Below are 23,382 nucleotides of genomic sequence, written 5' to 3'. Positions count from 1 at the left end.
TTATATGTAGAATCTCAAAAAACAAAAAATAAACAAGAAAAGCTACTAACCAGACTCATAGAAAAGAGGTTAGATTTGTGGTTATCAGAGGTGGGAGCGAGGGGAGGGAGAAGAGTAGTTGAAGTAAGACTGTTAAAATTTAACACTGCTCTATGATATGTAGGAAAGTTGTTAAGAGAGTAAATCCTGAGAGTTCTTATCACAAGGAGAAAATTGTTGTTCTTTTTATTGTATCTATATGAAATTATGGATGTTATCAAATCTATTGTGGTAATAATTTCACAATAAGTGTAGATTAGACCATCATAGTGTACACCTGAGACTTCTTATCCAGTGATGTATGTCAGTTATTTCATAATTAAATTTTAAAACTAAATATATATGTGTTTATTTAGATCCGTACAAATATGCTCAACAAGGTATTTTATTTGAGATATACTTGATGTACAATATAATATATAGTTTCAGGTATATAACATAGTGATTCACAATATTTAAAGGTTATATTCCATTTATAGTTATTATAAAAAATTCATTATATTCCCTGTGTTTTTCAGCATATCCTTGTAATTTATTTGTTTTGTACAGCCCAACTGGTTCTTGATAAGAGCGACAAGGTTTTTGACAAGGGTGCACAGCAGAGGAAGGATAGCTTAGCCTTTTCAACAAAGGCTGGATGGTGCTAGATACCAAAGACATTGATCCGAACCTCATACCTTATACAAAAATTAACTCAAAATGAATCATAATTTTAACTGTAAAAGATAAAGTTATTAAACTTTTAGGGAAAAAAGAGAATCTTTGTAACCTCACAATCTTAGACTTAAAAGCATATACATAAAAGGAAAAACTGATAAAGTGGACCCCAGCAAAATTAAGAACTTTTCCTCTGTGAAAGACCCTGTTAAAAGGATGGAAAGGCAAGTTACAGACTGGAGAAAATACATATCTGGCAAAGGGCTTATATCTACAATTTATTTTTTTTTAAACTTTCAAAGCTCTCCATCAGGAAAATAGTTCAGTTAGAAAATGGGCAAAATACATGAGCAGAAATTTCATTGAAGAAGATATACAGGTGGCAAATAAGCACAGAAAAAATATTTAGCATCATTAGCCATTAAGGAAATGCAAATTAAAACCATGATGAGATACTACGAAATATCTCTTACAATGTCTAAAATTTTAATTGAGTATAGAAGTGTTGGCAAGGATAAAAGAAACTAAATCACTCAATATTGTTGGTGAGAATGTGACATGGAATAGCTGTTCTAGAAAATAACTTTACAGTTTCCTCTAAAGCTAAAAACACACTTAACACATGACTCAGCAGTTGCGCTTTTAGGCATTTTATCTGAAAGAAATAAAAATCTAAATTCATGAGAATACCTGTACATACATTTTCATAGCAGCTTTATTTATTATAGCCCAAACTGGAAACAGCCCAAATGTCCTTCAATGAATGAACAAACTGTCCTTTATCCATAACATGGAATACTACTCAATAATAAAAAATAAATAGATTATTAATACATGCTCAAGGGAATAGGCTGAGTGAAAAAAATCTAGCCTCAAAAAGGTTACATATTATAAATCTATTTATATAGCATTCTTAAAATAAAATTCTAGAGAAAGAGAACAAACTAGTTGTTGCCAGCGATTACAGCTGGTGGGGATAGGAGTAGGTGTGGCTATGAAGTGATAGCAGGGTAGTAACTTTATGGTGATAGAATAATCCTGTATTTTGATTGAATTGGTATTAATAGTTATATAAAGCTATATATGTGATAAAATTGCACAGAGCTATGCACACGTGCATGTGTGCACACATGCACACACAAATAAAGGTGTGTATGGCTGGTTAAATCTGAATTAATTCTGTGGATTATACCAAGATCAGTTTCTTAGTTTTGATGGAGTACTGCAGTTATATAAAATGTGAACATGGGAAGAGGAGGAAAAAAAGCGACACTGGACCTTCCCACACAGTTCTTTATAACTTCCTGTAAATCTCTACTTCAAAATAGAGGTTTGTTTCTTTTTAACCTGTACAGTCTTTTATGATCCCTTCATTAAATAGTAAATCTAGCATTTCAGAGTTTTTAAATATTATTTTATATTAGTATGCCTTGGTGATAAGGTTATATATAGAGGCTGCCTAAAAACTTATTGACTTAACATATTTTTATGTTAATTTGACTAAGCTAACAGGACTAAGAACAACAAAAAAGTCTTATCAAGGCAAATAAGTTGATTGTATGAGATTAATTTTGATACTAATAATTATACTTGCATCAGGTAGCAAATTATATCACACCTACTTTAAAGCTTTAAAGTAACTTTAAAGCTAAATCATCCATTGGCTATAAACTTGGACAATATTACATTTTATTTTATTTTTTCTTAACTATTCATTTTTGGCTGTGCTGGGTTGCTACACGCAGGCTTTCTCCAGTTGTTGGTGAGCTGGGTGTTTGAGCTTCTAATTGCAGTGGCTTTTCTTACTGCATAGCACAAGCTGTGGGTGCATGGGCTTCAGTTGTTGAGGCTCACAGGCTCTAGACTGCTGGCTGAGCAGTTGTGGTGCATGGGCCTGATTGTCCCATGGTGTGTGGAATCTTCCTGGACCAGCGATCAAACTCGGTCTCCTCCATTGGCAGGCGGATTCTTTACAACTGAGTCACGAGGGGAGCCCCACAAACATTTTAAATAATATACTTCTTTTTTTCAGTAGTAACTTTTGTGATCCACACTTTTCATAAAATTGATGAAATTAGGGATAGAATAGGCCTATTTGCTTATCCTATTTAAAATATTTCCTTCTTTTACATGTGTGTATTTACTGCCTTACCAAGTCTGACATTAAATAATGTAGGACTCAAAATGCTTGCCTCTGAAGTGAAGGGAGAGGTAAAATAAACACATATTTAGAATCTTCAACTAGTGGTATATTAAAAACTATTAGAAGCTTTGCTCAATAATGCCTTTACTCATTAAGTAGATATTATTGAGCATCTGTTAATTCTAGGATATTGTAGTAGAAATTATAGGAGGAATAAAAAATGAATAAGATATTGTTGTTCAGTTGCCAAGACGTGTCCGACTCCTTGTGACCTCATGGATTGTAACACACCAGGCTCCTCTGTCCTCCGCTAACTCCAGGAGTTTGCTCAGATTCATGTCCATTGAGTCTATTACCTCTGGCCTAAGATAACTTGCAGTCTAATAGGAGGCCACATGTTTACATATGATCAGGGCCATAGAAATGGTGTAATTGGTGTGAGTAACAGATCTGGTCAGGAAACATTTCCAGGCAGAGGTAGCATAACAACTGTGGTAGATCTAACCTATGAGGCTAGGAGGAGCTTCTTCATGGGGTAGTGCAAAGATAGGGAAAGCATAAAGTGGGTACAATGACCAGAATAAGTAAATCACAATTTCTGAATCCCAAATTGGGACACATAACTGACAATGATGAAGTTGTATTAATGACAAAAGTAGGACTGAGGATTTGACACCAGGATTGCCATAGATATAGGGGATGTGCAGTTTGCCAAGAGTGAGTTAATTGACCCCATTGGGTTTGCTCTCCTAATTCCATGTTAGAGACATTGTGCCTCCTGTTAGTTTTTAAATCTTGCTGTACTTTTCCATGTTAAAATATATTTCACAAATGAATTTTTATTGCAGATTCTTATTCTTCTAATGTCAAATAGAAAGTCACATTGACACGAGTAGTTATTTTGGAGACAGATAGTAGTGTACACTGAGAGAGTCAGCCTGCAAACCTAACCAGTATCATTCTGGCGAACAATAAATAGGTCACAGCATGCGTGTGCTCCTCTGCGGTGTCATTCTGACTTCATCTTCGATACGGTTAGGGTACGGTACAATTTAGTCAGCCGTAAGAAGCCACCTTTATGGCTACAAAAATACCCAGGAAGATATTTTTAGGCCTGAAGAAAAATTGCAACCTCCTTGTTTTCTTCAACTATATTCTTTTAAAAACTCTATGTACTGTTAGTAGTTTTCCTCACACAAATGGTAACATACCCATAAATTTTCAGAAGCATATAGCTATTCTTAGGGGGAAAAATTCCCATGTAAAGGAACCCCTGGGATATAATAGACCCCCACTTATTTGGTCTCTGCCGAATTATTTCTCTAGGTTTTCTATTCTGAGTAGGAATAAAAGGTGAAGAAGGTGCCAGACCCCTTGTGTTCATGCCCTAGGTCTACCTTAAGTGCCACTTTTTCTTCCAGATGTACTTTCTTCCCACAGAAAAACATTTTGCTTTTCTCTGCTTAGACTACATTCCTGATGCTACTCATTCCCATCCCTTAGGGCATGCTCTCTTCTCTCTGCTCCATTCAGCATCCTGCTTTATTTCTCTTGTAACCTTTTACTGGCCATGTTGCCTCTGCAGCCATGTGTATCCCACAGAAGTCTACTGCTCCTCTTCACTGGCCCATATGGCTACTGTTTCTGCTCCAAGACCAGTAAACCAAGCCGCCTTTCTTTGACACCCTATCACACCCTGAACCAATCACATAGTCCAGGATGAGCTAAACAAGGAAGGGAATGCCACGTGAACTCTCTAGAAAAGCAGACTGTCCAGAATTTTATTTAGATCACATCTTCTTCAATTCAGTTAATTGTGGTTGTACAAATTTTATAGTATTTTTTATTATTATTGCATGTGTGTTTGTATGTTTTAATGGTGGTTTAAGGCAGCAGTGCTGAAAAGACTGATGGAGAGCTTGATAATTATCATTCTGAAAGATAAAATGTTCTATGCATTTCTCACAAAATTATATAAAATTAGCACATTAAAATCTACATAATGCTGTGAAGGCATATTTTTATTAAACTTAATCTAAGTAGATAGAGTGATGAGAAATGATTGCTATGATGAAATTCTAGTCTCATTTTGAGGGGACAGAGTGTTATTAGAATCATTAAGATATACTAACTAATACTTTCTGCCCACAAATTTATTAGTTTTAATCACTGTTTCCTTTTATTTCTCTCCAACCCACCACCTTTCTTCATAATTTGTGTAGAATATAGTCTAGTTATCTCCCAGAAATTCCTCCCAACCAGCTCATGCTGGCACATTTGAATTTACTTTTCTGAATCATGTTGCCAAGAAAACAACTTAATTTCAATAAAACCCAGAACATTACAGAGATATTATGCTATTTATTCATGTATTTAAAAAGCAGGCAGGATTGTCATTTAACACAATTTAAAGGCTTAAAAAAAACTACTAAAAGGTTTCATGTATCATTTGCAATACAGTCTTTTTCATTTCTTTTTCAGAATAACTGCTAAATTAAAACTCAACTTTTTGGTTATACTCTCTATACTCTCAGAGAAGTCATCTTGGCTTTCAACTATCAATTTTCTAAAATAAAATAATCATTTTTTTAAAGAAATATTTTATGATCCAATGTTGTCTATTTGTAAACTTTGAATTTTCTTTACAGAAATAAAGATGCTAAATAAAAGTTTGACAGTGTCCCAGAGAAACAATGTATGCCTTGAAGAGGAAATGAAAAATCTGAAGTTGTTGTCAGATGCAGCCATATTGAGATCTCAGCAGATTCAGACATCCAAACAACAGGAAGTAAACTTGCAAACCAGATGCCATGACTTGCAAAAGGAAGTACTAGGTAAAAGAGAATTATTTTTTACTGTTGTTAGCAACTAGCTGTAATAAGGAAATGTATAAATTTTTATTTCTCTTATAATCACAACAAAAATCTTGTTTTAACTAGTTTGTGTTATAAATATACCTAATTATTACCATGCCAATAACTGATTCTGTTATAAATGTTTGCTATCACCCTTTCCTAATCTGCCATTTAGAGTGGCAAGTATTAAGTGAATATAGTAAAGATTTTTCAATTACAGTGAGATTTCAGGAAAACAAAGTAGAAGTTACTTTTGTATATCATCATCCCCAGTGGATAGTGGTTTAGAATACTGAAAGAATATACAGCATATGCTGTTATATAAGGTAAGTCCAAATTAGGTGTTCCTTCATTTTTCCAAATGAAAAGATTAAAAATTATGTTTTGAGAGCCTTGGACAAGGTTTTAAAATTTTACCTTAGAACATCGAGTATATCAGCAGTAAGACTGTGGGGATTTGTACTTTTTCCTAAAGGCAGTAAGAAATCATTGACAACTAGTAATCAGGAGAATGATATAACATAAGAAGTGTTTTAGCAAAATTAAGCTGTTAGCACTGTATGGAGGTGTTCTGAACATCAAAGAATTGGATTCAGATAGCCATTTAGAAAACATGTTTGCTGGTAACCTAGGTTACCATAAGACACTGAAATAGGGTAGAACATAGAACACTAACATTTTTTTAGGTGGTAATATGTACTAGGGGCTTTCCAGGTGGCTCAGTGGTAAAGAATCCGCCTGCAGTGCAGGTGATGCCAGTTTGATCCCTGGGTCAGGGAGATCTCCTGGGAAAGGGATAGGCTACCCACTAGTATTCTTGCCTGGGAAATCCCATAGACAGAGGAGCCTGGCAGGCTCTATGTTATTGTTTTTGTTTAGTCACTAAGTCTTATTTTGCGACCCCATGGACTGTAGCCTGCCAGGCTCCTCTGTCCATAGGATTTCCCAGGCAAGAATAGTGGAGTGGGTAGTCATTTCCTTCTCCAGGGGTTCTTCTCAACCCAGGGATCAAACTCGCATCTTCGGCATTACAGGCGAATTCTTTACCGCTGAGCCACCAGGGAAGCCTATGTTAGCACTGTATATAAATTACTAGTTTATTAGTAGTAATGAATTGTTGGTCCTCACAATGACTATGAGTAGCAGGTATAATTATCCCATCTTAAAGAGGAGAGAATGAAGGCCCAGAGAGGTGACATACCTGTTCCCACATAACTGGTAAATGGCAGGAAATCAAAGCAAACCTAGCTGGACTCCAAGGTTCATGCTTGTTACACTGTGTCTCCTTGGCCCTCTCCATGGCCACACTAGGAAGGCTCAAATAAAACCAGAGTTGAGAGGACTACCCAGGTCTAGAGAAGTAAGCGCCTGGCTGAATAGACAAGGGAATGAAGAAGGTCACAGAGGGCTCTCAGCCTCCTTGCTGGGGAGTATTTCATGATGGAGTTCTCCAGAGAGAGAACCTAGTTTTGAAAGATAAGTTGTCACATGAATGTGGAAGCAATATGAAACTGGATACAAATTTTAAAATCAGGTATTTTAATTTGTCTCATGTCAATTAGTTTGTCAATTAGATTTTCCCAACTTTCTATTGAATTAGTAGAATTTTGCAACAATTTTAAGGGCACTTTATATAGCAAAGTAATTATTTATCTTCTATATTCATTTTTTTCTAATGTATAATTTGTTGATTTTTCACAGTAAATTGCAGCATATCAACATTTTTGTTTTGGCTATTATAAAATTATTGTCTTTTATTGTTTCCAGTTAGTCTTAGTTCAGAAAGTCCATTTCATTTGTAGATTATACATATAGTCTCTTGGATTTTCTTTCATTTAAGCCATTAATACAAATGCAGTTTGCCTTTTATATGGTATGAGATTTGGGGTCCAGTTTTATTCTTTCCATATGCATAGCCATTTGTGTCAGCATTGTGTATTACAATAAGTAATCTATCCTTTACCTACTAAATAAAACTACCATCTGTCATATGGCAAAATTTCAAAACGCTGACATCTATTACCATATTCTCTTTTCTGTTCCACTAACTTATTGGATGTACCATTAATATCATATTCATTAGACTTAATAGCATATCCTCACAACTGGTAAGTCTTTCTTCTTTGTTCTTACTTTTTAAATACTTTAAAAATATATATTTTTAAAAATATTTGGAAGTTTTCTTCAATTTGAACTTTAAGATCATTTATTCACCTCTAATTCAAAAACTCTGATAGAGATCTAGTAAAGTTTTTCTCTTCCAGTCTGTATACTTTTCTTACATATTCACAGGTAGATATTCTTCCACATAAAATTTAAAGTAATTTTATTCAACTCTAATCCCAACAAGAATTCTAATTGGAATTGTGTTATATTTATACTGATTTTTAGAGAGTTAATATTTTTAGTGATATTAAGTCTTATTAATATTAATATTATAAAAGTTTTCTCATTCAAGAATATGTATGTCCATTAACTTCTTTAACTGTTGTTTTTAATGTAATGAGCATCCTTGTATCTTTTACAATTTTACAAAAACACACTGCTGAAAAACTTTGAGGCTTAAGCAGAAATTAAATATAAAGTATTTAATATAAAATATCTGGACTTGTATGGTGTTAAAAAACACTATGTATCAAGAATTTGTGGGATGCAGCCAAAGTGATGCTTTGAGGGAGATGTGTAGCTTTAAATATTTACATAAGAAGGAGGTAATAAACTCAACATAAAAGGAAAAATACAATAAAAATAAGAGCAGCAGGGAGATAGAAAACAGAAAAATGATAAAGAAGATAAACAAAAAAGCATTGATTTTTTAAAAAATAATAAAATAGACAAACCTCTAGCAATTCAATCACAAGAAGAGAAAAGAAACAAACGAAAAATATAGGGAATGAAACAGGAACAATAACTTCAGATAAAGAGTAAAAAGAAAAGTGAATGCTGCCAACAACTTTGAAATCTTACATGAGATGGATGTATTATTAGAAAAATATATCTCACCATGACTTACTCAAAAAATTAAATGTTCCTATAACTATTAAAGAAATCAAAGCAATATTTTCTCACCAGAAAAAGGCTAGATTATATTTTACAAGCAATTTCTACCAACTTTCAAGGAAGAGAGGATCCTAATTTTATACAATATTTTCTAAACAACTGAAAAATTGGAATTATTTCCCAACTCATCCTACAAGGCCAGGGTAACCCTGTTACCAAAATCAAGACAAATATATTAAAAGTAATCTTATAGATACATTTATGTTACAAACATCAGTGTAACAATTTCAACTGTATATTTGATACTTTCAAAATATTTTGAACCACTTGAATATATTACTCATTGATAAAATGAAATAAAATTATGTAAAATAAAACTCTTAATATGCCATTCTATTATTTCAGACTTCATAGAGGAGGACAAATTTAGGACAGATTTGCTAAAACATACATTTCATAGTTATAAATAACTTTTTAAAAAATGCAGTCCCCCTCAAATCAAAGATTATTATCCTTATCTCTCTTTTTTTTCATCATTTTAATCTGATTCTAAGATAAGCCACTTCCTTGAATGGTTTTGTTTCTTAAAAGAACAGTAAAACACTAGAGAATGTGTCTTATATTGCATGTAACAGACAGTTAAGGGTTAAGTCAAGTAACTACCTTTCTATATTTGAAGAAAAGAAGTAATTTACTGACATAAGACAAGAGAAGAAAAGGAAAACATTTTCACTAACTAGGAACCCTCTCTGTGCCAGTCATTTGACTAGCACTAAGCATCTTTCATCTAATCCTCATAGTATTCTAATGTGTGCATGCAGTCCTGTCCAATTCTTTGTGACCCTATGGACTGTAGCCCGCCAGCCTCCTCTTGTCCATGGGATTCTCCAGGGAAAAATACTGGAGTGGGTTGCCATTTCCTTCTCCAGGGGATCATCCTGACCCAGGGATCAAACCTGGGTATTTTCGGTCTCCTACATTGGCAGGCGGGATCTTTACCACTATTGCCACCTGAAAAGCCCCAATCTAAATTGTAAGCTTTTATTATTCTTATCAGACATAGAGAAGTAGGCCATGGTCACGCTGCTAAGATTCAAACTCAGGTCTCTGTTGGGCCAAAGCTTGTTAGCTGTTTAATCATTTCACTCAGTTCCAAAAAGGCATATGAAAACACTGAACTCCTTTTCTGTGTTAAAAAAAAAGAAAAGAAGGGGATGAATTTCCACCCTCCACTTTCCTCTTACAAAAATGGACCATTAGCTTAACAAGTTTTCTCAGAATTAAAGCTAAGGAAGTGTTTCCCAAAATTGCCTGGCCACAAGAATATCCAGTACTGTGGAAATTTGTCTGGGGAGATAATAAAGGGACCTATTGAAAGTGTATATTCTTGCACATCAGTTCAAACACATTCAGTATCTCCAAGATTCTTAGATGTTGTACTCTTAATAAGTGCTCAAGGTGATTCCTGTGATGAGGCAAAATTTTTACTAGTTTAAAAATAAGAATAAGGAAAATAGGAAAAAGCATGTTCACATTCTAGCATAGTAAAAAACAGAAATGGCTTAATTTAAAAGAAGTGTTTTGTCACTGGTTCCACTATCATTTGGCCTTTTAAGATTCTATGTCTGGTCTCTTCACTCTTTACTCAGATTTTAGCCTTACAGTGGGAGAGTCTCTGCTCTTAACACTTTGATGAAGGCTGGTAACTGAAGCTGATGTGCTGAAGAAGTTATTAGGAATGAAAATTGTATAGCAGTAGTAAAAAAGATGAAGAACCGGGATGCTTAAATTTAACTTTAGGAGCCAGAGTAGGCCTGTCCCCTCAACCATCAAGGATACTGGGGTGCCAGGTCCTGGGGCTTTCCACCCTCTGCCACTTGAGAATTGGTACTTTTTAAAATAGAAAAATGTATATTATTTTTATCTACTTTTTTTGTAAGTGATTTTCCATCTTCTTTTGAGGTTTGGGGTTTTCTTTGTCTGCACTGTTTACAATAATCGTTTCACTCTGATTCATCACTTGCAGCTCAGTGGGCTATATGTTGAGGATCCATCAGTTCCTGGGAGGCATTGCCATAACAATGTTAATAAAATGTCTTTTTGTTTGTAAAAAAACATATATATATAAAATAAACAGAATAGAATAAAATAAGCATTAGTGAGATTTCTTAGTTGCAATTACTAAAAATTAATTGTACTAAAATCAAAGGATTTTATTGAAAAGATATTATGTAGATATTCAGAATCTTTGAGAAGGTGGTTAGAAAATGGTTAGAAAACCATGAAGCTACAACTGCTAGAAACATAGCCAAAATCATGCCCCCCCAGAACCATCTGGAGAGGGTGCAGCTGCTATGTCCTCAAAACACTGGACATCCTACATGATCACTCACCTCCTCTGGTCCCAGATACCAGTTGATCTTGGAATAAATTCTCTACTGCTCCTGCTACTTTGTGTTGGTTGCTCTCATTTCAGATCTTGGGAAAATATATTTTTAAACAGTCTGGAAAGTAAGAACGGTGTTTAGCTCCCTAGCTCTAGCATATTTGGACTAGGTTGTTATAGGAGTGTATAGCAGCTGTAAAAATAACAAATGTATATTTTTAGAACAGAATAGAAAATCCAGAAGTAGAATCAATTTTACTTTAAGTGTTATTAGCAAGTGGGGAAAGCAAAATTATGTAATAAGTGGTATGGGGTAACTGAAGCAAAATAACCCAAAGACACCAAAATAACCTCAAATTAAATAGGAAAAAAATAACAGGAAAAACTAGCACCAAAAAAAGATATAGAACTTATCCTAATTATAGAGGATAAAGCAGCACTTTAGAAATTGCAAAGAGTAAAACTGATAGGTTTTGCCTATAAAAATGTAGAATATATGAATTAAAAAACCTGCCAAACAACATAAAAATAGATTGAAAAAATATTTATATTATATATGGTATGCAAAGGGTTACTATCCAATCCATATAAATAAGTTATTCAAGTATGTGAGAAGACTCCAAGAAGGCAACTGCTAAAAAACAGAAACAGAAAATTAACACCAGAAATATGGTAAACAAGCAAGAAACATTTAATTACTAATAACTAAACAAAATTAAAGACATTCACCTCTTTTTATTTTAGTACAAAGACTTTAGTGGTAAAGCTTCTCCCTTTCTTTGGTGATAGAAAAATATTATATTTTTCTAACCCATAAAACATTATACAAAATGCCAGCCTGGATAAATCACAAGCTGGAATCCAGATTGCATGGAAAAAAGTAATAACCTCAGATATGCAGATGATACCACTCTAATGGCAGAAAGTCAAGTGGAACTAAAGAGCCTCTAGATGAGGGTGAAAGCTGGCTTAAAACTCAACATTCAGAAACTAAGATCATGGCATCTGGTCCCATCACTTCATGGCAAATAGAAAGGGAAAAAGTGGAAGCAGTAACAGATTTTATTTTCTTGGGCTCCAAAATCACTGAGAACGGTGACTGCAGCCGTGAAATTAAAAAATACTTGCTCTTTGAAAGGAAAGCTATGACAAACCTAGACAGTGTATTAAAGACATCACTTTGCCGACAAAGGTTTCTTATAGTCAGAGCTATGGTTTTTCCAGTAGTCATGTATGGATGTGAGAGCTGGACAATAAAAAAGCCTGAGTGCCAAAGAATCGATGCTTTTGAATTGTGTTGCTGGAGAAGACTCTTGAGAGTCCTTTGGACTGCAAGGAGATCAAACCAGTCAACCCTAAATGAAATAAACTTTGAATGTTCACTGGAAGTTCTGCTGCTGAAGCTGAAGCTTCAATATTTTGTCCACCTGATGCAAAGAGCCAACTCGGAAAAGACCCTGATGCTGGGAAAGAATGAAGACAAAAGGAGAACAGGGTGGCAGAGGATGAGATGGTTAGATAGCATCATCAACTCAATAGACATGAATTTGAGCAAACTTCAGGAGACAGTGAAGAAAAGGAAAGCCTCTCATGCTGCAGTCCATGGAGTCGCAAAGAGTTGGATATGACTCAGCGACTGATCAACAAACCCATAAAGATGTTTGTGATCAAATAATCTTCTTTAAATTTATGTTTAGAAAACTGCAGAAGTTTATTTGCTTGCAAAGATCATATTTTTAATGGTGAGTGGTTAGGAATAATTTATCCCTAACTCTAATGAGATGGGTAATAAATTATCATATGCCATTACTTGGAACATTATTTAGACTTTTAAAATAACAATATGAACACTGGGTATCAGCATGGGAAAGGCTGTAATTATAATATTACATAGTAAAAAAATCACAAAATTATGTATACCTTAGAATTATGTCAAAATAGGTGTGTTTATGAATAGAAACCAGAAGAGAACAATAAAGATATGAGAATAAATTTTAATGTGATGGAAATATGGGTGATTTTTCCCTTATTTAATTTTTTCTGATTATAAAGAATAAACTTTCTTACCAAAAAGAAGAAAAATCTACAAATATTTCAAGACTCAGCTCACATCACATTCCATCTCCTACAATTTAAAAAAAAACCTCACCAAAATAATTCAATGCTGGTTGGCCATAGTTGTTATATTCATTAACTCCTCACTTTCATTAAGTGCAGTCCATATACAAACCAAAGGTGCAGCTGATCTGTTCAGTTCTTCATGTAGAAGTTGTGTAGTTATAGATGTAATACAGGTTTGTCTAAAGGACAGTGTAATTGCAGGGCAAAATAGCACAAAATTTCAAGACGAAATTAGGTTTCTGCTGCTTGTAAAAAATAGGTTCACTCCATGGGTAACAGCATTCAAACTGTGTTAAGAAAGAAAGAAACCATCTTAAATTAAGGCTATCTGTTACCGCTCTCTTGGTTGAAACCATTGGAAATCGACAGGTTGTAGTGGACAGGATCATTAAAGCTTTTCTTAACTCAAGATGACAAGTACCACTTCCTATGAACCTACCCATGAAGGGAACTAGGTTTGTTGTTTTGTTTTTTGGATTTTTTTTTTTTTTTACCCCACAGCAATCTTATTTCCATATCAAGTTCTCTGTTAAAATTGTCAGAACATTTAGAATGTTTTTTAATGTCCCTCTTACTTTATCCACAAGTACCCTTGGGTGAACTGATTGCACCAACATATTGTTTCTCTTCAGTTCATTTTACAAAAGTGGATACAGTGGCTTAGGAAAGCTATAGAACTACAAGTGCAGGAAAGACAGCAAAATTTCCATCTCAGGTCTTGGCAGTATTGTATTTCCATACTTGGTACACTTTTTTCTCCCATCTAGGGTCCATGGGGGAGTTTTACAGGTGCTCCCATTTCCAGTGGTCCAAGGCAGCCCCTCTGCTACTCTCCTGTCAGTAGCTGTTTTCTATTTGTTGTAATCTGCTTTTGCCTGTGCTCACTATCCATTGACCTATACGCCAGGCTCTTGCCACAACTCATCTTTTTCCATCGGTTGGTGCTGGGCTAACCATATCCTGGGAATAAGTTCAATTTTTCAGCAAATAATTATTTGGCATTAACCACACACCAGCCAACTGGCCTCATCTTCACTTTGACTTGTGGTGTGCAGATACTGCCCACCTCTTCACAGGTCTTCATGGGACGTCTGAGTCCTCGCCCCACGCTGGTTATATGTGCCAACACTCTTAATTTTAGCCTTTCTTAACAGCCTTTTTTTGTCCTTTATATTAAGAACATGCTATAAATTTCTCTAGCTCCAATTTTGTAGCCATTCAAATTACCTTTACTTTCTCTACTATTTTACATTTACTTTCCTAATTCTCATAAACTTTAACAATCTTACTTCTTAGTCTGCTTTCTTTTAAATACATGCCTAATTTTTCAATTACTAATGAATTAATGTGCTTAAGATTTTCCAGTATCTCAATAATCATCACTGATAGCTTTTTCAGCTTATTAATATCTTTTCAGAAATAATGTCAATTATTTGAGAAGAGGAAAAGCCATGCATCACAGTGAATATCTTCTCCCCAGACAAATCACTGGATTAACATAATGAACATAGCATTTTAGAGTTTCTTGGGGCAGATGAAAATAAGGGCAGACTGATACTGTTCATCTCTTGACTCTCCCTGTGTCTTGTTTTAAAGAAGCATAATTACTTGTTCAAAGAATACACTAGAAAGTATTTAAATTCATTTTTTGATATGAGCTTTGTAAATGACTTTTTGTAATTAATAATCTTAAATCCAGTTTTTAAGTATTTGCATTGTTTATATTCCTTCTTACAAGTCCTACTCCTGGCTTCTCCACAGTTGCAGAACCAGCTTTTAAGTGAGTGATAAGCATCACTCATTCCTTTCTAGTACTAGTTAAACTTCTCCCCTTCTGTTTTCTAGCCTAATTTATCTGCCCTACCTTCTGTCCCCTGTTTTTTCCTTCAGAGCATTCAAAGGTTTTACTGTTAATTTCCCCTGTATCTTGCAATCTCTAATTTCGTCTCACTTGCACTTTTATACTGTGGCTTATTATTTATGCTCTTAGTTGTTGCTAAATCTCTCTTAGGTTCTCTCTCTTAATAAATGAATTAGCATGTTATACTTTTAACTAGCACGAAATATTTTTTATATTCTGAATTTTTTAAACCTGTGCTGTATACTGTGTCATTATTCTGTGTACTTATAAATAGAATTTAAAAGTTCTAATATTTCATGTAAATATTTTTATTTTTACACTGATACTTTTTCTTTTAAATCACTATTGAACAATTTCAACTTTAATCCAAGTATATAGTCTTTATGATCTTTACTTTTCTACATAAAAACTTTTCTTTGTTTGGCCCACATTTTCCCTTTGCCTTTTGAAACATAAATGCTTGAAAATGTAAGTTCATATGATAATTCTAGTCCATATATTTGATAGTGGTGTAAGAGTAAATCATAAGCACTAATTAGCAGCTTAACTCTTAATGCCAAACTTTCATCCTTTTCATAGGAAAGCTTATAATATGAAATTTTAGAAGCTAAATTCTCAGTTCCCTTTTAGAGATTTATTTACACAACTTTTGTAATTTTATGTTTAGCTCACACTAATATAACTTCCAAATGCATAATTTATCTCAATTGATAATACTCCTCTTAGAGGTCATTGTGACCCACAAACCCATCCATTTAAATGATTTTCCTTCCACCTAGTAGAATAGAGTGTCCTTTACTTTTTGTCAGCAGTCACAAATATTGGAAGACAGAGTTCAGATAAATCACTTTAGCATTAATGTTCTTCCTAAAATTTATTTGCCCAACTTTAAAATTTATTCCTAGTGAAAACACTTTTGGGTATTTTTTCTCTCAGGAAACTTTTTGGTGTAATAAATAATACATAAGTATTTTACTTAAATTGTTTTGCACGTATGTTTTAACATCCTAGCTGAACTTTTAAAGAATAGCCTTACTGAGAAATATCTTAAATATCATAAAATTTATGCATTTTAAGTGTACAAACTCAGTGATTTTTAGGATATTTACAGAATTTATGACCATCACCATGATCTAATTTTAGAACACTTCTATAACCAAAAGAAACCTCTTGGTCATTTATTTCCCTTGCCCTCCTGCCCCTCCCCCATGAGTCATTCATTTACTTTCTTTCTGTGTAGATTTCCCCATTCTAGACATTTCATATAAATAGAATCATATAACGTGATCACTTAACGTGATCTTTCTTGTCTAACTTATTTGACTTAGCATAATGTTTTTGAGTTTCATGCATGTTGTGTAATGTATAAGTACTACATCCCTTAATGAGTAGCTCCTGTGTTAAATTGGGAAAAAAACAGTGACACGGTTCAGTTTTTAAAAGTAACTGGTTCAGGAATCAAACACTTCTGCTTTCTGGCAAGTTTATGCCTTTTACAGGACTTCTGAATAAGTTATCAATTTCTCTGACTCAGTTACTTCATCTATAAAGTGGGAATATGATCAATTCAGTTCAGTCGTGTCTGACTCTTTGCAGCACACCAGGCTTCTCTGTCCACCACCAACTCCTGGAGCTTGCCCAAACTCATGTTCATCAAGTCTGTGATGCCATTCAACCATCTTGTCCTCCATCATCCCCTTCTCCTCCTGCCTTCAATCTTTCCCAGCATCAGGGGTCTTTTCTAATAAGTTGGCTCTTTGCAACAGGCGGCCAAAGTATTGGAGTTTCAGCTTCAGCATCAGTCCTTCCAGTGACTATTCAGGATTGATTCCCTTCAGGATGGACTGGTTGGATCTCCTTGCAGTCCAAGGGACTCTCAAGAGTCTTCTCCAACACCACAGTCCAAAAGCATCAATTCTTTGGCACTCAGCTTTCTTTATGGTCCAACTCTCACATCCATACATGACTACTGGATAAATCATAGTTTTGACTATATGGACCTTTGTCAGCAAAGTAGTATCTCTGTTTTTTAATATAATGTCTGGGTTTGGTTCAGCTGGTAAAGAGTCCACCTGCAATGTGGGAGACCTGAGTTCAATCCTTGGGTTGGGAAGATTCCCTAGAAAAGGGAGGGGCTACCCACTCTAGTATACTGTCCTGAAGAATTCCATGGACTGTATAGTCCATGGGGTTGCAAAGAGTCAGACACAACTGAGAGACTTCAGTTTCTCTTTCACTAGGTTTATCATAGTTTTTCTTCCAAGGAGCAAGTGTCTTTTAATTTCATGGCTGCAGTCACCATCTGCAGTGATTTTGGAGCCCAGAAAATAAAGTTTCTCACTGTTTCCATTGTTTCCTCATCTGTTTGCCATGAAGTGATGGGACTGGATGCCATGATCTTAGTTTTTTGCATGTTGCATTTTAAACCAGCTTTTTCACTCTTCTCCTTCACTTTCATCAAGAGGCTGTTTAGTTCCTCTTTGCTTTCCTGCCATAGGGGTGGTTTCATCTGCATGTTTGAGGTTATTGATACTTCTCCCAGTAATCTTGATTCTAGCTTGTAGCTTTCCTTAACTACGTTGTAGTGTTAAGAGAGTCAACAAGACAAAACATAGGAACACAAAAGAACTGCACAAATAGAGACTGTTAAACCAACGTTTTAAAGTGGTTTTTCCTCGTGTGAGAGCAAACCAAATGGTTATGTTTAGGATAAAAGTATTAGAATTTCCTTCAATACTCCTTTAATAACCAATGAAAACTATGAATTTTAATTTACTCAAAAAAATCTGCCTCCACTAATTTGTTTTCAGTCAGCATTGGCTAGTTGTGACAGCAGTTAGCCTGCTCTTAGAACACATTGCTCAAGAAGGGAGTGGCTGTGATTAATTCAGGAGTCATCTCATGCATGGCAAATGGAAGACTCTCTGAACAGAGTTCCACTGTGACCTTACCTGCAAGGCACGATTTTCAAAGGGAGTTCACTGTGGTGAATTGACCAGCCCTATGATTGCTTTTGAAGCCTTGAGCTCCAGAAGGAATAACATAACCTTGGCTTCCAAAACAGAAGAAATGCTGATTTTACAAATAGAAAGCTAGGGAGGTTTAAAGTAATCCTTAGTTTTGCTAAATCCAACAGCTGTTTTTTCTTTAATGGAAAAAAAAATTCTTTGTTTCAAAACAGATTTTCTCAAAGAGAAGGAAGTAGGAGTAGAGGTAGGGAAGGAGGTAACGCTTAAATTCTTTTTTTTTTTTTAAATTCTTTTCCATTTTGGCTTATCATAGAATATTCCAACAGATCTTAAAAGAGGCTAGCTTGACATTGGGATACTGTTTGGGATGCTTCTATACCCAAAAGCAGGGATTTCACACACACACACACACACACACACACCCACAAAAAAATACATGGATAACCTACAGACTCTAGACAAATTGCAAACCAGATGATCTCAACTAGAACCCAGAGAGTTCTTGTATAAAAAGAGGTCACAATTGGAATATGGAGACCAATAAAAGGACCTATTATAGAAGCCATTTCATCTTTGATCACTGGAGTCTTATAAGATTATTTTTGTTTCCTTTGTCATCTGCTCCTGACTTTGAGCTTTCCTAGAAATATTATCTCTATTTTACATATTTTCTTCATATTACAAATGTTCAAATCTTAGAATTTTCTTCACTGCTCTTAGGCATCCACTCATTAGGATGGTTATCTCTTCTCTGAGATTCCTTTCTCACCTTTGGGATAGCTGTTATTCTGGTTCATTCTCTAGTCATATTTCACCTGTGCCAAGGCAACCTTTTTACTCTCCCTCCTTCCCCTCCAGCATGATTTTTCTCTTTTAAGGCTAGATCTTAGCCTTGCAACTTTCTCTGACTTTTTTTTGACTGTACCATCACCCTTAGGTCCTTGAGTTAAATTTAGACATCTTTTTTTTTTTTTTAATTTAATCCTGTGGACTCTGCCCTTTGCCTTAATTCCTAAATCTACCTCTCTCAGAAAGATTAGCACCATTCATTCTTTTTTCATTACTGAAATATAATCGATGTATATAATATTGTGTTAGTTTCAGGTGTATGAAATGATGACTTGACAGTTGCATACATTATGAAATGATCACCACAATGTGTAGGAACCATCTGTCCCCATGCAAAGTTAATACAGTATTTTGTACCATCTTCCTTATGATGTATATTATAGCCCATGACTTATTTATTATATAACTGGAGATCTGTAACTCTTAATCCACTTCACCTATTTTCCTCTGGCAACCATCCATTTATTGTCTATGAATCTATTTTCATTTTATTTTTAACATTCCACATATCTGTGAAATCATGTGTATTTGTCTTTGTCTCATTTATTTTACTTAGCATGTTTGGTTCAGTTGTGTATGACTCTTGGCGATCCCATGGACTGTAGCCTGCCAGGATCCTCTGTCCATGGAATTCTCCATGCAAGAATACTGGAGTGGGTTGCCATTCCTTTCTCCAGGGGATCTTCCTGACCCAGGGATTGAACTGGGATCTCCTGCATTGCAGGCATATTCTTTACCATCTGAGCCACCAGGAAGCCCCACTAAAACCATCTTTATTGTTGCAGATGGCAAAATTTCATATTTTTATGGCTGAGGAATGTATATATGTATGTGTGTGTGTGTGTTTACATACCATACCTTTTTTATCCATTTATTTGCAGATATTGAACCATACTTGCACCTCTGGAATAAATCTGAATTGATTATAGTGTATGATCTTCTTAATATATTGTTGAATTTGGTTTGCTATATTTGTTGAGGATTTTTTCTATGTTTATCTGTAATATTGGCCTTAATTTTCATCTTTTTAATTTTTATTTTACTGTATTGATAGTGTCTTTCTCTGGTTTTGGTATCAGGGTGATGCTGAGCTCCTAGAAAGAGTTTTGAAGCATTTCTTCTGCAATTTTTGGCATCGTTTGAGAAGGATAAGTGTTATATATATACATATATTTTTTAATGGTGTGTAGAATTTGCCTGTGAAGTCATTAGGTCCTGGAATTTTGTTTTCTGGCAGTATTTTTAATCACTGATTCAGTTTGATTACTGGTAATCAGTCTGTTCATATTTTCTGTTTCTTCCTGATTCAATCTTGGGATATTGTATGTTTCTGGGAACTTACTCATTTCAAACATATACACATACATATGTAAACATATATATGTATATTTTAATGAGTATTTCAAGTTAATTATCTCTTAACTTCAGTTCAGTTCATTCAGTTGCTCAGTCGTGTCCGACTCTTTGTGACCCCATGGACTGCAGCACTCCAGGCTTCCCTGTCCATCACCAATTCCCAGAGTTTACTCAAACTCATGTCCATTGGGTCAGTGATACCATCCAACGATCTCATCCTCTGTCATCCCCTTTTTCTCCTGCCCTCAATCTTTCCCAGCATCAGGGTCTTTTCAAATGAGTCAATTCTTTGCATCAGGTGGCCAAAGTATTGAAGTTTTACCTTCAGCATCAGTCTTTCCAATGAATATTCAGGACTGATTTCCTTTATAATGTACTGGTTGGATCTCCTTGCTCTGCAAGGGACTCTCAGAGACTTCTCCAACACCACAGTTCAAAAGCATCAATTCTTTGGCACTCAGCTTTCTTTATAGTCCAACTCTCACATCCATACATGACTACTGGAAAAACCATAGCTTTGACTAGATGGACCTTTGTTGGCTAAGTTATGTCCCTGCTTTTTAATATACTGTCTAGGTTGGTCATAACTTTTCTTCCAAGGAGCAAGTGTCTTTTAATTTCACTACAGTCAACATCTGCAGTGATTTTGGAGCCCCCCAAAATAAAGTCTCTCTTTCCATTGTTTCCCCATCTATTTGCCATATAGTGATGGGGCCAGATGCCATCATCTTAGTTTTCTGAATGTCGTTTTAAGCCAACTTTTTCACTCTCCTCTTTCACTTTCATCAAGAGACTCTTTAGTTCATCTTTGCTTTCTGCCATAAGTGTGGTGTTATCTGCATGTCTGAAGTTATTGATATTTCTCCCAGCACTCTTGATTCCAGCTTGTACTTCATCCAGCCCAGCATTTTGCATGATGTACTCTGCTTCTAAGTTAAATAAGCAGGGTGACAATATACAGCCATTGAGCATTACTTTGCCAGCATGTGGTGACAGAATGATCTCTTCATTTCCAAGGCAAGCCATTCATTATCATGGTAATCCAAGTCTATGCCCTGACCAGTAATACTGAAAAAGCTGAAGTTGAATGGTTCTATGAAGACCTACGAGACCTTCTAGAAATAACACCCAAAAAAGATGTCCTTTTCATTATACGGGACTGGAATGCAAAAGTAGGAAGTCAAGAAACACTTGTTACTCCAGGTATTTGCCAAGGCAATTTTGGCCTTGGTGTACAGAATGAAGCAGGCTAAAGGCCTGAGAATGCCAAGAGAATGCATTGGTCATAGCAAACACCCTCTTCCAGCAACACAAGAGAAGGCTCTACACATGGACATCAGCAGAGGGGCAATACTGAAATCAGATTGATTATATTCTTGCAGCCAAAAGTGAAGAAACTCTATACAGTCAGCAAAAACAAGACTGGGAGCTGACTGTGGCTCAGACCATAAACTCCTTATTGTCAAATTCAGACTTAAATTGAAGAAAGTTAGGGAAAACCACTAAACCATTCAGGTATGACCTGAATCAAATCCCTTATGATTATACAGTAGAAGTGACAAATAGATTCAAGGGATTAGATCTGATAAACAGAGTGCCTGAAGAACTATGGGCAAAGGTTCATGACATTGTACAGGAGGCAGTGATCAAGACTATCCCCAAGAAAAAGAAATGCAAAAAGGGTAAATGGTTGCCTGAGGAGGTCTTAAAAATATCTGTGAAAAGAACAGAAATGAAAGGCAAAGGAGAAAAGGAAAGATATACCCATTTGAATGCAGAGTTCCAAAGAATAGCAAGGAGAGATAAGAAAGCCTTCCTTATCGATCAGTGCAAAGAAATAGAGGGAAGCAGTAGAAAGGGAAAGACTAGAGATCTATTCAAGAAAATTAGAGATACCAAGGGAACATTTCAGGCAAAGATGGGCACAATAAAGGACAGAAGTAGTATGGACCTAACAGAAGCAGAAGATATTAAGAAGAAGTGGCAAGAATACACAGAAGAACTGTACAAAAAAGATCTTCATGACCCATATAATCACGATGGTGTGATCACTCACCTAGAGCCAGACATCCTGGAATGTGAAGTCAAGTGGGCCTTAGGAAGCATCACTATGAACAAAGCTAGTGGAGGTGATGGATTTCCAGTTGAGCTATTTCAAGTCATAAAAGATGATGGTTCCAAATAGGAAAAGGAGTACATCAAGGCTGTATATTGTCATCCTACTTATTTAACTTATATGCAGAGTACGTCATGAAAAACACTGGGCTAGAGGAAGCACAAGCTGGAATCAAGATTGCTGGGAGAAATATCAATAACCTCAGATATGCAAATAACACCACCCTTATGGCAGAAAGTGAAGAAGAACTAAAGAGCCTCTTGATGAAAGTGAAAGAGGAGAGTGAAAAAGTTGGCTTAAAGCTCAACATTCACAAAACTAAGATCATGGTATCCGGTCCCATCACTTTATGGCAAATAGAAACCGTGGCTGACTTTATTTTTCTGGGCTCCAAAGTCACTGCAGATGGTGATTGCAGCCTTGAAATTAAAAGATGCTTGCTCCTTGGAAGGAAAGTTATGACCAACCTAGATAGCATATTAAAAAGCTGAGACATTACTTTGCCAACAAAGGTCCGTCTAGTCAAGGCTATGATTTTTCCAGTGGTCATGTATGGATTTGAGAGTTGGACTATAAAGAAGGCAGAGTGCCGAAGAATTGATGCTTTTGAACTGTGGTGTTGGAGAAGACTCTTGAGTCCCTTGGACTGCAAGGAGATCCAACCAGTCCATCCTAAAGCAGATCAGTTCTGGGTGTTCATTGGTAGGACTGATGTTGAAGCTGAAACTCCAATACTTTAGCCACCTGATACAAAGAGTTGACTCATTGGAAAAGACCTTGATGCTGGGAAAGATTGAGGGCAGGAGGAGAAGGGGACGACAGAGGATGAGATGGCTGGATGGCATCACCGACTTGATGGACATGGGTTTGGATGGACTCCGGGAGTTGGTGATGGACAGGGAGGCCTGGCGTGCTGCGGTTCATGGCATCGCAAAGAGTTAGACGTGACTGAGTGACTGAACTGAACTGAAAATTGGTGCTTTCAAAGTGTTGCACTCAATATGCCAGGAAATTTGGAAAACTCTTAGCA

At 35.5% G+C, this 23,382-nt stretch overlaps 1 protein-coding gene across 1 annotated transcript in view; it reads left to right on the top strand.

Annotated features, from left to right (window-relative positions):
- The window catches only part of LEKR1 (leucine, glutamate and lysine rich 1), a 210,219-nt gene that overhangs the window by 85,795 nt on the left and 101,042 nt on the right, over nt 1-23,382 (top strand). The window contains exon 6 of the mRNA XM_043473929.1: nt 5,488-5,673. Within this exon, the coding sequence (XP_043329864.1) occupies nt 5,488-5,673 (186 nt within the window). The remainder of the gene's footprint in view (nt 1-5,487; nt 5,674-23,382) is intronic.

This window comes from Cervus canadensis, chromosome 7 (genome assembly GCF_019320065.1).
Source record: "Cervus canadensis isolate Bull #8, Minnesota chromosome 7, ASM1932006v1, whole genome shotgun sequence".
Lineage (NCBI taxonomy): Eukaryota > Metazoa > Chordata > Mammalia > Artiodactyla > Cervidae > Cervus > Cervus canadensis.
The sequence above is the reverse complement of the archived record's forward strand: the minus strand, read 5'-3'. Positions and strand labels throughout refer to the sequence as shown.